At 39.1% G+C, this 16,315-nt stretch overlaps 1 protein-coding gene across 9 annotated transcripts in view; it reads right to left on the reverse strand.

Moving 5' to 3' along the window:
* Positions 1–10,647, reverse strand: part of LOC5512767 — a 23,780-nt gene extending 13,133 nt beyond the window's left edge. For 8 of the 9 annotated variants that reach the window (XR_007307429.1, XR_007307426.1, XR_007307428.1 and 5 more), the window contains exons 1-16: positions 9,905–10,647; positions 8,592–8,835; positions 8,144–8,277; positions 7,603–7,852; positions 6,854–7,444; positions 6,143–6,337; positions 5,313–5,653; positions 4,672–4,851; positions 4,038–4,257; positions 3,647–3,780; positions 3,222–3,477; positions 2,613–2,831; positions 1,866–2,090; positions 1,493–1,616; positions 1,161–1,230; positions 813–872 (exon numbers count right to left, since the gene is read on the reverse strand). Coding sequence is in view for 2 of the 9 variants with exons in the window: in XM_048725733.1 (XP_048581690.1) it covers positions 813–872; positions 1,161–1,230; positions 1,493–1,616; positions 1,866–2,090; positions 2,613–2,831; positions 3,222–3,477; positions 3,647–3,780; positions 4,038–4,257; positions 4,672–4,851; positions 5,313–5,653; positions 6,143–6,337; positions 6,854–7,444; positions 7,603–7,852; positions 8,144–8,277; positions 8,592–8,835; positions 9,905–10,552 (3,891 nt within the window). In the remaining 7 variants the exon portion in view is untranslated. Of the gene's footprint in view, positions 1–23; positions 873–1,160; positions 1,231–1,492; positions 1,617–1,865; positions 2,091–2,612; positions 2,832–3,221; positions 3,478–3,646; positions 3,781–4,037; positions 4,258–4,671; positions 4,852–5,312; positions 5,654–6,142; positions 6,338–6,853; positions 7,445–7,602; positions 7,853–8,143; positions 8,278–8,591; positions 8,836–9,904 lie in introns of those variants that run through there. The other variant, XM_032382139.2, reaches the window with a different exon arrangement.
* Between the last annotated feature and the right edge of the window lie 5,668 nt (positions 10,648–16,315).

The following is a 16,315-nucleotide window of genomic DNA, read 5'->3' on the forward strand; positions in this document are numbered from 1 at the left end:
ATACAAAACACACAAAAACTGTATTGTCGTAACTTTTTTTTAATTATTTCCGCACTATTATCTCTCATGTCATTCAGTGTAACGTGAAACACTGTATTGTTATTACTGTTACTGTTACTTATACATTTTTGTATTACTTGGTGTAGCAATTAGAAATTTCGTTATTCCCTGCTATTTTCCCCTTTACCAATTGGAAAATGTTTTGAGACTAACATACATCTTTGTTTACCGCCACTGCTGCGTTTTAAGCAGATTAATGTCATTCCGTTCCTTCAAGTGCTAGTTTCCTCTAACAGCTGTTAAACAATCGGTTACTAATTTGTTGTCCTCGAACTTACTCTTATTGGGTATAACAGAAGGCGGAATAAGCTTTGTAATCAATCTACAAATTGTATCATCTTGTTAAATTGATGCCGATTATCTTTTGTGTGTGTTTTTTTCCATTTTCTAACATCTGATTCTCTGATTATTATAGTTGATACTCAACGAATTTATTTTAAAAAGTTTAAAATATATATTGAGTGAGCAGAATATCGTAAGATGTTTTATTCCACTTATCATTGCCATGTTACATAGCAATCTCATTAAAATTGATTTTACGTTAAATAATTAAATTTAAATAAATTTTTCAAATAAGAGCCACCTTAAAAAATATAAATTTTAAGCAAAACGAATAAAGACACTTACAAAAACGATTCATTACTGGGTGAAAATACCGCCTTTTAGTAAAACAATATACATATTTGTCAACATTAAATACCTTATAAACACTAACTAACTAATTTTCTCAGCTCCTCTGTGAACTGAAGTACCTCAATAACAGTCGGAAAATCCATGTCCTTCTTGACTGACGCGTAGTAAAACTCGGGGCTCTAAAAAGAAAGTAAAAATAAAATAAATATGATCTCTTATATTACTTACCTAGCTTGATTAAAGATATTTAAACAACTAATAAAAAGTGAAGAAAATAGATAGCTAAAAGAAAACTACCCGAAAATAATGATATTACGGCCATACACCTATCACCTTCATTGTATTGTATTTAATTTGTACATCGCAAACCGCTACTCTCTTCTTTCACTTTACCTTTCACTTTTCTCCACTTTACCTTTCTAAGAGGCCATCTTAAATTATTTTGTCGTTTTTTTATATGTACATACCTCTTGTTTCAGTCTGTAGAGCAAGATTAGCATAGAACCATCCAACTTCTTGCGAACTTTGTTCGAAGAACTAGTAGGCAAAGACAAACAAAAGGATTTACGTGAGTGTAATTGTTAAACACCTTTCAATGTTAAACGATATATATTATCATGTACTGCAAACGTGTTGTACGCGTGCAAAAAATTTTGAGCACTTTTTATTTGCCATAACTGTAGGAAACCGGGACAATCAAGAAACAAAATGCAAAATTTAAATAAGTTAATTAATTTAATTAAAGTATATCATAGAAAATATTATGGCACGTGTTTTTTTTTTATTTGTTATGTATTACCTTAAACCAATGTCACTTAGCCACTTGGCAACATCCTCTTTCTTCCACTTTGATACGTCCGGCCGATCTACTACATCTGTCGGCCCAGGTGGTCCGTCCTCTTTATCAGGAGGCGAACTGATCACTAAAACAAAACATTGATAATGTTATAACAAAATCATTTCAAATGAAAAGATATCTTGTTGTGCGCACAGAATGCCATGATGTTCAACTGATAGATAATTTAATTTGAGAATTTTAAAGTGTATTGTTAAAAGCACATAACCATAAATAAATAGAATAAAATACGGACGTCATACAAGTCTTTTACTGAAGTTACCTTTGTTGAACGGAATGCTACTATGGATGATAACAGAGATTTTTTAAACTGTACCTGTAGTTGTATCTACCGTAACAGGGTCATGTGGCTGTTGCAGTGCTGCTGTTTGATTGTATTGTAACTCCTTCATCAGATGGACAATACCAGTATCCACACTCTCTCTGAAATCCATCCATAACTTGGCACCCAAGATCATTCCAAGCCAGCCATCTGGACGGTAGTCTTGCTCCATCATGAGGGGGACGATCTTTTTACGGCGCTGAAAGGCATACTCCGCCTCTGATCAAAACAACAACAGACAATTAATTACTATACTCATAAGGCCTAGATCACATATCCAAGAAGATTATTCATCATCAGATTCTTAATCTTAGCTTGGTGTTGCTCGATACAAGTAGCAACAGAACCTTTCCGCAATATTATGCAATTTTCTGTGCAATTTTTGTTATTATCGTGAACTTTAAACCTGTTCGTAAACGATATTTTGTAATATTAGTTATTTATTCAATTATTTCTGGTATATTTTTTGTATCGTCCAGTCAATAGGCCTGGAAATTGTGTTCGCCACAAGATAAGTATTATGTTCAAATCATTTGTTACAGTATATAATGTCGTCCTGACGCTGGCGCATCTTTTTGAATATCTATAAAGGCCAAACCAAACAGGGATTTTTCTGAACCTTTATATGATATACGGTCTTGGCGAGGTATATGATATAACACAGAAAAAAAAAACAGGAGTTTAACCGAACGTTTAACCATCAAAAGGATCCTCTTAGACACGGGTTTACTATACATGTACCCGATCTGCAGTTTGGACTGTCCTGGTATCTCTGAGACATAGCGATGAGGATAACTGACGCATTTTCTACCGCCCTCGCCATTGCCTCAAGCGTAGATCCCCCCATTTGCTCCACGTCCATCCACACTTTGTGGCCAGCTTCTTTGAGACGTTTGTTAACGGCCAACATGGCCTTCTGGTTGTCCCACTGGTAGCTTATCATGATGTGCTGTTGGGAATCTGAAGGACAATTCAAACTAGTAAATTCCAGATCTGATAAGTGTACTTTACGAGACGAGAGGGAAGATATGATGAGAAAACGACATGGCTTTTCTGTCGATAAGGTGCTTGCTTCAAAATATAAGCCATAAGTGCTTAAAGAGGGACTGAAAGTGGGTCAGTTTGTTCTATATACTGAATATACTCAGAATACAAGGGATTTTCCAAAAAAAAATAGACACCTGTATTCAACAATTTTTCAGAGCGTTTCAGAGCTTTCAAGATCGTTTTCAGGGCGTTTCAGAGCTTTGAAATTTCAAAATATACTTTAAATCCCCCCACCCCTTTGGAGGTAAAAAGGAAAATAGCGCTCCGAAGTGCAAAGCTTAAGTTTAATGTTTTTGGGTGTACCTTCGTTTCTGTCCCGCCCAACTTTTCCTTCGATCTCCCAAAGAATCCCAACAGCAGCTTTTTGCACCTCCTTGTGTCCACTCTGTTTTAGGTTGCGAAGTAAGTTCACGGTGGCTTTGTCTTTACAAAGTATTTTCTTATTTTCTCCATCAAAAGACAGCATGTACAGGGCCTGCAGTCCGTAAACTCGCTCAGCATCATTTTTGGCCTCTTTTACTAGCGTTGATAATATGGATACTCCATCGTGTCTTCCTATCTAAACAAGGACATTTCACAGTTAATAACCAGTTAATAACAGTTAATAGTTAATATTTTTTTTAATTTCTATTGTGCCTTTCAAACTCGCCCCAAGTTCTGACAAAGTTGTTTTTCAGTGTTTTTTTACGCGAATGACTTCCAGGTTCCAGAAGATGATATTCGCTCACCAGTCTCTTGTTCTTGTCATTGCTGGCCACTCGACCAATCCCACACGCGATTTCCCAGGCTGCAAATCCCAGATGTTGCCGGCGACTGTCGCTGATAGCAGAAGACAACATGCGCAGCAGAAACGTGATTGGCTCTATGGGAAAAGAACAACTCATAATCTAAGAGAAACTCCACCCTATAGATATACATCCTCCAGCTGTGTGGGGGAATCAGATCCAAGATGACAGGGGTGTAAATTCCGAGTTCAGATAATCTCCTTTTCGCCGAATGAAATGTTCACTTAGAAGCAGAATAAATTATATATTCTAAAAACTTTTTTTTGGTAATATTCAAACCATTTCACGAAACTTTGAGGACACATACACGTGTTCAAAAGGTTCTCTCTGTTACCTTCGTCGGCCATGATGAGATCATTGTTCCGTTCGTCCACAAGGTAGGCTAAACATAGCAATGCGTTCATTACAAAGTACGTGACCCCACACTTCATGAACAACAACAGATGCTTGACACCGTTACTCTCCTCGAAAAATCTCTTGACTGCGGGTCGGCGGGACAAGTTATGAAGAGCGCCAAGAACATGGGAGAGAATCTCACCACGACGGGAGAAATCCTATACAAACGTTTAACCAATGTTTTTTAGAATGGACTGCATACTGTGACTATAAAATCCAATAATAACATTGAATATTTTCAGTCAGTCCTCATAAATCGCATCATCATCAAGATCATCATCGTTGTAACCCTAACCATTGTAATAATCAACATCATCTTAAGCACAAACATCGGTATTATCATTCCCGCCGACAGCACCATCGCTATCATCATCATAATCACATTAATCGTCCTCATAATCATCTTCACCTACATTTTCATCATCATTATAGCTATCTTTAAAAGCACACACATTAAAAAATAACAAAAAAGAAACCTAGTGTATAGGTAAAGATTCATCAGAGTGTGGCTGGTAGAGCGATTCGGCACAAAGAAGAACCATCAGGAGGCGAACTCGCAATCTGATTCATACCGTACTGTCTTTAGTGTCGTTTGCTGCGGTGCGGAGCTGCAAAGCCAACTCGAACAGTATTGGCACTGCCCCGGTCTCTGCGCATGCTAGACAGAAGTCGTCACTCTTGTCGGTGAAATTAAGAATGGAACACGAGACAGAGAATAAGACATCCTGGGCCCACTTCACCTGCGCCTCCACCTGTCCACAGCAATCAATGAGCAAACATCTCTGCACTTATATAATAGGATCTTCAAACTCTGACTTTATATTATAAGATCGTTTAACTCAGCACATATATAATGACATCTTTTATCTTTCTAAAATTATATAATGGAACCGTTCAACTCTGCAAACTGGCAACGAAACATGTGCATTCGCGTTCTGGAAGGTGGATTATTTTGATGATTGTACACACATCTTCCGTGATATCCATGAGTGATGGTAAAATACTACATATTTAACGCTCCCTATGGTAAAAGAAAACCTTGCTCTTTATATGGCAGTGCCAAATTAACAGAGGGTTTATGTTGGGAGTGGAACTTAAGTTTCTTTCTCCCACAGAAATTCCATATGTTACCATATGTTATGTATGTTACCGCTACGGAAGAGTTAAAAGACGCCACCCCCCCTCTTTATCCAGGTTTCCTGTTCTTACTTACATCTTTTCCTCCTGGTTTCTCCCTATCGTACGTGCTTGCATCTGGAAAAGTCTGCTTCAGAATCCTGATGTAATCCACCAGTAATTTAGGGGCATCAACATCCAAAAGGAACTGAATAACAATCTGGTAGTCTTCATTAGTTTCGTCTAACTTCCTGTAGAATCCACTAAGCTCGTCCGCGCGCCAATACACAGCTGAGGCTGCGATATCATTGTCAGCTAGAGAGGATCTCAGTGAACGGATGATCTTCTCGCACTCGGAGATGTACACATATGATTTGCGATGGTTCTTCTTGTAACGAAGCAGAGTTTCCTTTAGTTCATCCCGAATAACAGGCGTACCTATTAGACAAAAAGAATAAGATTAATAGATTTGTAAAGCTAATCTAACTCATTGCAAAAGCTGCTTTGCGTTGGCGCAAATACAACGTGCTCCTGTCAAACGCAAAGGGAAAAGCCTAAGGCATCCCACAGAAAACAGAACAACAAAAAACAGAACAAGAAACACAGCTTCGATCGAAATTGTTGGCATTTGTTGAGGTGAAAATAAAATCCGGAGAAAATGCGGGAACCAGCTAATTTACTCAGACGGGAACCGGGAATCGAGCCCAGAATCTAGGAACCAGAAAAAGTCTCAAACCAGGTGAGAGGAAGAAGCACTACAACTACAGCCAGCAACTGGGCCAGTTTCGCTAGCCAACCTCCGACCAGGCCAGGTTGAGCTTTACATAGGCTAGGTATAATGATTTTCTGTGTAACCTGTCAGTTAAGAATGAAAGGTTCAAGAAACTATCTGCGCAAAATGTTAGATGGCCCTTTGCTCTCACTTGCCTTTTTTCGCTGGCCTCCCTCGCTGACCAAGCTCTTTGATAAGTCCCTGAACGGCGGAAGATGTGACGTCTTTACTTCTGAAGTCCATCCAAAGCTTGGCGCCCACAATGATTCCCAACCAGCCGTCTGGTTTGTACTGTGGCTCCATCATCAGAGGAATGATGTCTTTGCGTAGCTGAAAGCTGTACTCGGCCTCTGTCAAACAGAACATTATTTACTAACATGTAAAGATAGGGCAGGAAATTCAGGAAACTGAAAGTACTATATCAATATTACTATGAAGCTCGCAATGATAACAACAAACATATTTTACATAGTACAGAAATCCTTGTGAGAATTATAAGTCCCAGAAATAAATCAAATGTTGGCTACGATCACTCGAAGCTGGTTATCTTGATAAAAACACAACCAAAGCCTGCGTGCAGCCTTTACACACGCGTGCTTTGCCAACAATCTTTTGTCTTTTGGTCCACTGAATGAAGCCAGACAAGCCAGAGGACGTTGTCAGAGTTGCCCGCAAGTGTTTTATTCGACGCCTATGTGTATCAAAGGATGAGATCTTCCAATTCTTCTAACCTTTATGCACTTTTAATGCGTCGGGACACTGAACGCAAATAATGATTTAACAATCAACGTGGCTCATGGCCTTGGAACTGGTGAATGGAAATCATTCACCATGGTCTGATATTTCAGATAAAAGTGTATGGTCACCTGATCTGCAGTTAGGGCTTTCCTTGTAAGCGCGGGAAACACACATCAGTACCGCAGCAGCATTTTCAACGGCGCTGGCCATGGCTTCTAGAGTGGACCCTTCCATCTGCTCAACATCGATCCACACCTTGTAGCCTGCCGCACGCAATTCATCACGGACCTTCAACACTACATCCTGGTAACCCCATTGGTAACTTAACATCACGTGATGTCCAGATGGTTTGGGTCCTATTGAGGTAGGTGGTGGCGGAGGAGGGGGTGGCCCACTGGAGCATGTCCCCCCTGGAAGGGGCGGGGGTGGTGGTACACTCCCCCCGGGAGGAGGTGGGGGTGGGGGTGCACTCCCCCCTGGGAGGGGTGGAGCCGGAGGTGCACTTGCCCTTGCTACGGGCTTCGGGGGAGGGGCAGATTGCCTTGATACTGCGAAGATTGATTGTGGTGCTGGATCAATATCAAAACTGCTTCTTTCAATGGCTGAGGACTTTTTCTTGGCTTTTCGCATTTTTGGGGCAGATATATTGGACATTACTTCATCCTCAATATCTTCTTCATCACAGATTTCACTTAGTGTTGATTGCTTATCTGATAGGGCTGAAAATTAAGAAATAACCGCTTTAATGCCTTGATGCCATTCCATACCTTAGATAAATTCAGGGAACACTTTGAGATACTGTATCAAATGTTGGTGAAGAGAAGTCTAAAGAACGATTGTAACTATTCTTACTTGCTGAGCTAATATTCTGTCATACCTCTGATTTGATTTTTGTGTCTTCTCAATTCCCACAACACTCCTTTTGAGTTTTGGGATACTTCCTTGTTATCACTTGTTTGAAGGCTGTTGAGAAGGTTCATGGCTTGAGCATTTGATGACATCAGTTCTCTGTTGGTGGCCTCAAATGACAACATCCACAGCACTTTGGTTGCAGATGACTTCTCCTGGCTGCTGTCAGAGCTCTGAAGCATCTTGACCAACATTTCGATTCCACCATACTGACAGATCTAATTTATATGGATTCACATTACTTTTCTTAATCTTTTTATATACAGCCATAACATTTCAAGGAATTTTCAGAGATTAGCATAGTGACAGAGTAAATAGCTATACTGAGGGGCAACTGGTCATACAGTTGTTTCTATAAGGGGAATGTTTCTCTTTTTCGTATGAAATCCCAAATTAGACCCCTCTGTGCTACTGTTGGTATGGCTTTGCACCTTCCTCTTGCAAACAAACCAATTATGTATACAACTAAGGAAAAAATAACAAATGAAGTTCCATATTATGTAAACTACCTGGATACTGTTTTGTGTGTTTGCAGCCATTTTTGACAGAAGGAGAGCTATTTCAGAGGTTGTCCAGCCAAGGTATTGACGTGATTCTGATATTAAGGCCTTGTCAAGCATTGAAAGAATATGTTTAATGGGTTCTGAAACAAAATGAAAAATATAGGCCTTTAACATTTTGCTTAAAATCTTAGCCAGAAGAAAAAATAAGGCTAGAACACAGCAAATGAAAGACACAAAAACAATTTGACTCCAACATGTAATCGCTATATTCGTGACGGTAATCATGGAATCATAAGAATAATGATTATATTATGCAAGGTGAAACTAACATCTCATCTCACTGACTTATCATGCATAAAATAAGACAAAAGGCTAAGGCTAGTAAAGTAAGTGAAAACAAACCTGTTTTGATTTTCTTAATTCATAATAGAAATTAATAGAATTCCATACAAACCTGATCCTGCCATACAAAGTTCATTGTTATCTTCATCAAGAAGAAAAACAATACAGAACAAAGTCTTGATTACATAAGCATAAACAGGAGACTTCATCAATGGTACAAGTGTAGCAACAGCATTGCATTTGTTAAAATGCCTTTTGTTTACTGCTGGCTTTGCAAGGTTTGCCAAAGCTCCAATTATCCTAGAGAGCAGCCTTGCACGGACTGTGAATTGCGAGATTGTTTTGGTTTCAGGATCCTAAAATAATAAAAGAGAAAGAACTGATAAGCATGTAGCCAGCACAGAAAAATGGAAGCACCATAACAGATGTTAAAAATGTAAATGTAAAATCTTTTTAGGACAGATGTGTCAAGAGAAAGCATCAAGCAAGCAATTGTAGCAGTTGACTTGCAAACAAATCCTCACATCACCTCTGTGTAACACTGCTGATAATTGTGTTCCATGAGGTCTTTGTAATACATTTTAATACATTATTTTACAATATTTGCCATGTCTAAGACAACACTTCAATGACTCCCTACAAAACAAAACATTACAGCATCTCCCCCACAAGTTGCTAAAATGTCTAAATGTATATTCTTTATTTCTGTTTAAAATCTGCCTACATTAGAATGCATTCCTTCACTGTGGGTTACTGATAAAGATGTGGATTGTTAGCATTCCTTGGATTTTGACATTCAAGCTAATTTGGGTATCTGGATTTTCTTTAGTTTCACAACACAAGCTAATTAAGATAATACATCTGCAGGAGATGTCATGATCTCCTTTATAATGCTTAAAAAGCAGATATACCCTCCTCCTGGACTCCATGATGTTTTTCCCAAATGAACTTTGCCAAGTTAATGGACAACCAGAGATTATTATTTAAACTACAATGGTGTCACAGGACACGATTATCATAGGTATTTGGTACACATAGCTGTCAACCCAAGTTGGAAATCTTGTGAATTGGGTTAAATATGTGAAAAAAAACTTAGAGAGCCAATGCAGGTGAATACAGAGAATGTGTGAACATTTTCACACAAAACTAAGCTTGTAATAAGGTCCAAAATAGCTAGCAATAAATGAACTGTGAATTCATTTAAATGTAACATCCAGCCTGCCCAACCAAAAGAGTACTTGTGATTCACTAGAGAATTTATATATATTAACAGGACATATTTAATGTTCTGTGGAAATTATATGTGTTACTAGCTGTTCCCAATCCACTCATTTGTAACCGACTCATCCTATAGAACATAATTAAGGTATACATCACCTCATCTTTGTCATGTGAGTTAATAAAACAAGTCAGAGATTTAAATACCTCATATTGTTTAACATCTGGGATAGAATCCTTCAGAGGATCAATCATACCAATGAATATTGGTATAAGTCCTTGTTTCCCACATTCTTCGGCGAAATCATTAAGATCTGTGAAATTCACAGTCGCGCCCGCAAGCAAGTTTACAACATCTTGCGCGAGATGGACACTCTCTGAGTCACCAGTGGTTCCTTTTTCGCGATCAACGGAACACCCTTTGGGAAATACATTATTAAAGGCAGTAAATATTTCTAGAAGAACCAAAGCCAATCCCTCTGAAATGAGAAAATCAGAAACTTTCTTTTCCTCTGCTTCTAGCTCACAAGAGGAAGCAACCAACTGTGTGGCCGCTGAAACAGCCTCTTTGCTTCCAAGCCCTTGTGGTCCCTGTAAGCACCGCTTTAGCTGTTCAATACTTTGGTGCACCTCAGAGAAGTGTTTTTCTATATTACCCTGTGGTGCACTGACTGGATTCTCCATGATTTTCGGCGGGAGTTTAGTAGGAGAGTCACACGTTTGCAAGTTTGACGCATTCGTTCGTTGTTTACTTTGGATCCTATGATCGAGGGAAGCCTGTGATTTTAGCTGAACTTCCCTCACACCGCTGACATTGAGATCGTGTTTAAGCTTTTTGGACGAACCAGTCCCCATTTAAAATATGGCTGCAGTCTTGTTTTATTTGAATTCACGAGGAACGGAGGAATTTAATGCATCAATAAGCTTATTATTTACTACAGTCAGAACATTCTAAAACAACAGGCGTTACTCGACTACGGCCTAGTCCCCTCTTTTGAAAATACACAGGCAACCCACAATTCCAGAGGGGAGGGGTCCACATCCGCATATAAATGATATGATGCGAAAAATTCAGGTTTTCCTGACCCTATTCCTCACGAAGGATAGACTTGCTCTAAGTCAACCTCTTTGGGACTCGGGCGAGCATGTATTTTTTTATACTTGCATGGATTTTTTTTATACTTGCATGGATTTTGTATACTTGCATGGATTTTTTTATACTTGCATGGATTTTTTTTATACTTGCATGGATTTTGTATACTTGCATGTTTTTTTTTTTTACTTGCATGTTTTTTTTATACTTGCATGGTTTTTAATACTTGTATAGTTTTTTATACTTGCATGGATTTTGTATACTTGCATGGATTTTTGTATACTTACATGGATTTTTGTATACCTGCATGGATTTTTGTATACTTGCATGGATTTTTTTATACTTGCATGGCTTTTTTTCATACTTGCATGAAATTTGTAAACTCACGGAATCTTTACTTACTAGCAAAGTTTTTTGCATAATCTTGTGAATTTGTATACTTGCAATGATTATTTAATAGTTGCACGGATAGTTTGGCATAACTTGATTTGCAAATTGATACTATAGTGCGAAAATGAATTTTGAAACGTTTGGCGCCTGATACGAGGGAGTCGTGCAAAGAAGTTTCTTTTGAACTCTTGCATCATGGGAAAAACTCCCTTTCCCTGCTCCCCCCAAAATGTGCAGGGTTTCCGTCATCGATAAAGCGCCCAAACTTCTAGTATTTGCGGTATAGAATGAGTCTCAACGGTTAACAACATAAAAAGAGATACGTGATCGTGGAGGTTATCGGGGCTGGTCGCTTACGAGAGCGGTGCTCAGAGAGCTTTCACTGTATCTATTGTGTTTTCATATTCACAAAGTTTTTACGTACAACCAAGTTTGCTCTAGGAAATACAAATAAAACCTTATAAAACATCTTCAAATAATTAAAAAAAAGTCCGATCAAACTATCGAACTGTACTCTATTTAGATACCTTTGTTATCTTCATGTTGTAATTTAGTTTTATACGTAAAATAATTCACTGCCCAGGGGCGTATGCAGGGGGGGTGGGCAAGGGCCCCCCTTTTAGCAGCCAAAAATACAGTAAATGTATGAAACATTATCTAAAACACAGGGGACAATGCCTTGAAAAGGCCTTTTGAGCCCCCTCCTGTAAAATATTCTGGCTACGCCCCTGCTGCCGCCATCAGGATAGAGCCAAGCGGTACTGGAGCTGCAGACATTACAAAGCCCTTGAAATGTTCCCATTTGCCAGCGTCTCTCATGCCATTACTCAAAAACCCCCAGAACAACGTTTCTATTTCCGGGGACAAATAAATCAGCGGAAACTCCTCACCACTCTCACTCTTGCTGTGAGCTTTTGTAGCGTTAGGATGGCAGCATTCTGCATCTCCACCAATATCCGCTAGAAGCCCCAATCGATTGTGTTGCCTTGAGACACTCCGAATCTCAATAGATTCTTGTTAATGCGAATGAGGACCAGTCTTCTGGGTGTCAGACTTTTAGTTAGAGGCATTTACAGTCGCGAAACCCTCTAGAAGAACGGGACTTCAGCTAGTTCAGCTAGCTAATAATCTCCCCATAGGAACAGATAACCTTCTCTTATTTCCATTGGTCTTTTTTTCCCCTTTTGGGTCTCTTGGGTCGATATTGTCATCTTCATTTCAAAATTTATTGGCAAACGTCAGGTCAACAGCAGATATCTCCCAAATGCTTTTGAACAGTGAAAAAATAGCACGGATGGCATTTCTCACTCTGGACAAACCTCGTATTCGCCCCATGACAGGTTCTCCAATAGGGGTCTGGATTCAAAATCCTAGTGTGTAGATTCCTGGTCCTAGTGTGTGGATTCCGGATTCCAGTAACATGGATTGCGGATTCTCAAGATTCTGGATTACCTGTCATGGGGCGATCGTATCTTCCATTTTAATGCAGTAGAGCATATCACATCTATCTCATTCAGGACTGGCCTGATCTTCTCTAGATAAACTTCGTCTTCGTGATGCCCATCTTGAAGGCCAGGAAAATTCCAGACTGTCACGCTGACTCAACCGATTTGCTTCTGGTGCTTTGTCATTCTAGATGTGCAAGGATCTAGCTTTGGGCCTTCCTCGACAACATTGGCGCCTAATATTGATTACCAAGTGCGACTTTCTTTCTCCAGCTTTGCCAACCACAAGAACCTTAAAAGTCTTGTAAGAAGCATCTTAATGGTCCTCAAAATACATCACAACAAGGTTTAGCATCTCAATCGCCCTATTCGCCATAGTTATTTTCTCGGTTGATGCGAATTGTTGTCTGCTGTAACAAACCTGAGTTTATTTGTTCATAGCTTGGGCAGAAAGAATGGCCACTGTAAATCTCTTTCCTGTAAACCAATCAGAAGCGTGTCGTATTCTAATTGAGATGAAACTCAACAGCTAAATCTGCGAAACCGTCTTCATCTTGAAATCATAATTTTGTGCAAGGTGGCGCGCCGAGGTTGATATGTCTAAACAGCTTACTAGGTTCCCTAGAAGACTCTTTTTCGTCGCGATTTTCGTAAATTTTTATTAATACATTTTATTGATACATCTATTCCGCTGGATTCAGTTAAATGAAACCTTTTTTTATATTAAAATAAAAACTGAAGCACGCGAATTGTAGGATTTTAACAATGACCTGTCAAACTTCACGATTGATGAATCTTTATTTGTCCTTGCAATCTTTGTAAAAATAAATGCACTCTTGCCTACAAAGGTCCATCTCCGAATTGCCCCCCCCCCCCCCCCCCCCCCTCCTGCTCCGTCCAAACCCTAAGGCAACTTGTCGGAGAGGGGCAAGAGGATCAGTGTTGCACAAGAATAAATTACCAATAATCAATTGTGAGTATTTTTTTAAGATAATCAGACGCGTACCTAGGATTGGCCGAGGAGAGGGGGGAGTGGGGGGGGGAGCAAAGTATTTGAAGATTCCTTAATACGAAATGACCCACGTTTTGGCTTCCAAGGGGATTCGGGGATAGTTCCATCCCTCTCCCATCCTGTACCGGTGTCAATGATTTCGTACTGCTTAAAATCCGGCAGAAAATCGCGCTGAAGCTAAGGTAGTCAGAATTAAGTTGCCAGCCTTGTCTCATTAACGTACTTAGTATCGACTCAAAATTCGAGACAAACTTATATCGCTCTAAATTCGTAAATTGAGCTTCTTGGGAAGAAAAAAACAACAACCCCACAAACTGATACATTTACATCCCAACTAAGTTTAACTCATGAATAAGAGCATAGATGTTTATTTGCGTGAATTCGTATGTCCTTAGAAATCCTTTATTGACGCGGGTGGGAAGCCTGTGCTTAGTATACGGTGTTTAGCCCCGAAAAATGAGAGGTACCTCAACTAGAAGATGACAGGGAGTTTGTTTAAAAGCAGAAATCCAATCCATGTTCTAGTATTTGCCTAGATTACCACCAATCCCTTGAGTGTTAATTAGACGAGTTTGAATTTATATTAGACCCCTAGGAGGGAACTTTTGGCCCGAGATCCTAGCGCGACTAGTGAACTCCCAAGGCTCTACTAGGGATACTTCATAAAAAAGCGGAAAAGCACTGCAACTATTTGGATTTTTATGTGTCTAGTCGAACAACAGAGAGAACGTCAATCGTTTAGTTTGGCTAACAGGGCCGTAGCAGGGGGTGGGGCACGTGCCCCACAAATAATTTTAAAAATTATAAGGAAATGACCAGTAGGGGCGTGGCTGTGCCCCCCCCCCCCCAATATTTAGGGCCATTTCCCGTCCCCAAAGAGTAAGTACGCAGCTGCTTTGTCTCCTATTATCTTTGTTCTACAAAGGAGTTCTTTTGTCTCTATTCTTCTCGTTCTTTGTGTCGAGGTGCGGATATTGTTCATTTGCCCAATCAAATTGCAGCTTGTAAGAGCTGCGTACTGACCCGACCCAAATGACAGGAAAGGGAGAGGGCCCTGGGAACGAGGTTGGTCTAGATATTATTTCTAATATTGCCTAAACTATCAGATATCGGGTTGAAATCATTTTACATCATTTAGATATGTCAAAATCAATCTTTTAACGGCTTTACAATGCAAAGAAGCTATAAAACGTTACGTTTTTAATCAAGTTTTTTGGAAGCATTTCTGCCATCTTGGGTCCGTCATCTTGGATTCGTATGATTTTTGCAAAAGAAACATAAAATCTGTAATTATTACAAAAAAGTATTTGCATGCATGTATTACTGCTCATAGTAATGATAAATGCATAATATTAGCTTTCAAAGTGTCATCTAGTAAATCTAGTGACATTTTTAACACAGCTTTGAAAGAGCAAAATTTACCCACCCCTCCCCCCAAATATCCAATGTTATGTATGTTATTGATTGATGTTACCATGGAGATAGCGTGCTTGCCCGGAGAGATCGCGCCGAATCTGTAGAGCTCGGTTGTTGAAAGTGAAAGCTAGTGTTGTGTTCAGAGTAGCGCTCAGAATTTTGTCTCCAGGACTCCACATCCAAGGTAAAACATTCTAGCGCTGTTGTGAAACTTGTCACCTAAACAAACTTATGAAGTCAAAAAAGGCATTTAAATCTGAGAAACAGGACCAAAATATTAAAAAAATCACTACTTTTTAGTTTTTGGGAAAGCTATGTGTGAAAAAAACGGTTGCCATGGTAACATAGAGCGTCTCTTCGACATCTCAATGGCATCAAAACATCCGCAAATAGATTTTAGGAAAAGTCACCAAGTTTTAGCCTCTTAGCTTCTATGGTTCAGAAGTGATAGCATTTTTTCCGGAGGGCTTAAAGAGCCCCCCCTCCACCCAGTCTGAATAGGGTTAAGCAGCAGTTCTTTTTTCCGCATTTTTTGATCATGACGAGTTTGCTGTCTGCAAAAATAAAGTATAAATACATAAATATCATGTGGTGTGCGTGCATCTTTTGTGAGAGATAAACAATAAAACTAAGCTTAGAAGGCATTTTTCAATTCTATATTAATTTCAAAACTTACAGAATGCAACGAAATGCGATCAAACACGATTTTTAAATCAGCAAAAATAAGTGGATCAAGTGTAGGGCCCTTTCTTCCGCAACATTAAATACAATATTCTGCTAAATGTCTCTAGGACCTATGATTTCATAAATCATTCTGTGTTCTGATCTTCGAAATGACTTTGGTGATGATTGAAACCACACATTTGAATTCCAGCGGCTGATCTAGCTTTTCGCTTAAGGGATGTGTGTGTGCGTTTGTGTGGGGGGAGGGCTGGGAAGGGGTGTCAGTAACAAAGGGTAATAGTGAAAAATGTCTTTTTTCTATAAAGGAACATTCGAGCATCAAAACATTGCTGCTAATTTTGAAATTAGCAGCAATAATAGTGAAAAATGTCTTTTTTCTATAAAGGAACATTCGAGCATCAAAACATTGCTGCTAATTTTGAAATTGTGAGTTGTCAAAACTTCACTTTAAAACCAAGCAGGCATAAAAAAATATCTTCAATATCATCTGTCGTGGGAAGGATTAATATTAGAGCTCTACTTACTAGAAAATGTTGTCGTGCTTCAACAGATGCAGGATGATAAAAAGAAAGCACTAA

The sequence above is a fragment of the Nematostella vectensis genome, chromosome 3 (genome assembly GCF_932526225.1).
Source record: "Nematostella vectensis chromosome 3, jaNemVect1.1, whole genome shotgun sequence".
NCBI lineage: Eukaryota > Metazoa > Cnidaria > Anthozoa > Actiniaria > Edwardsiidae > Nematostella > Nematostella vectensis.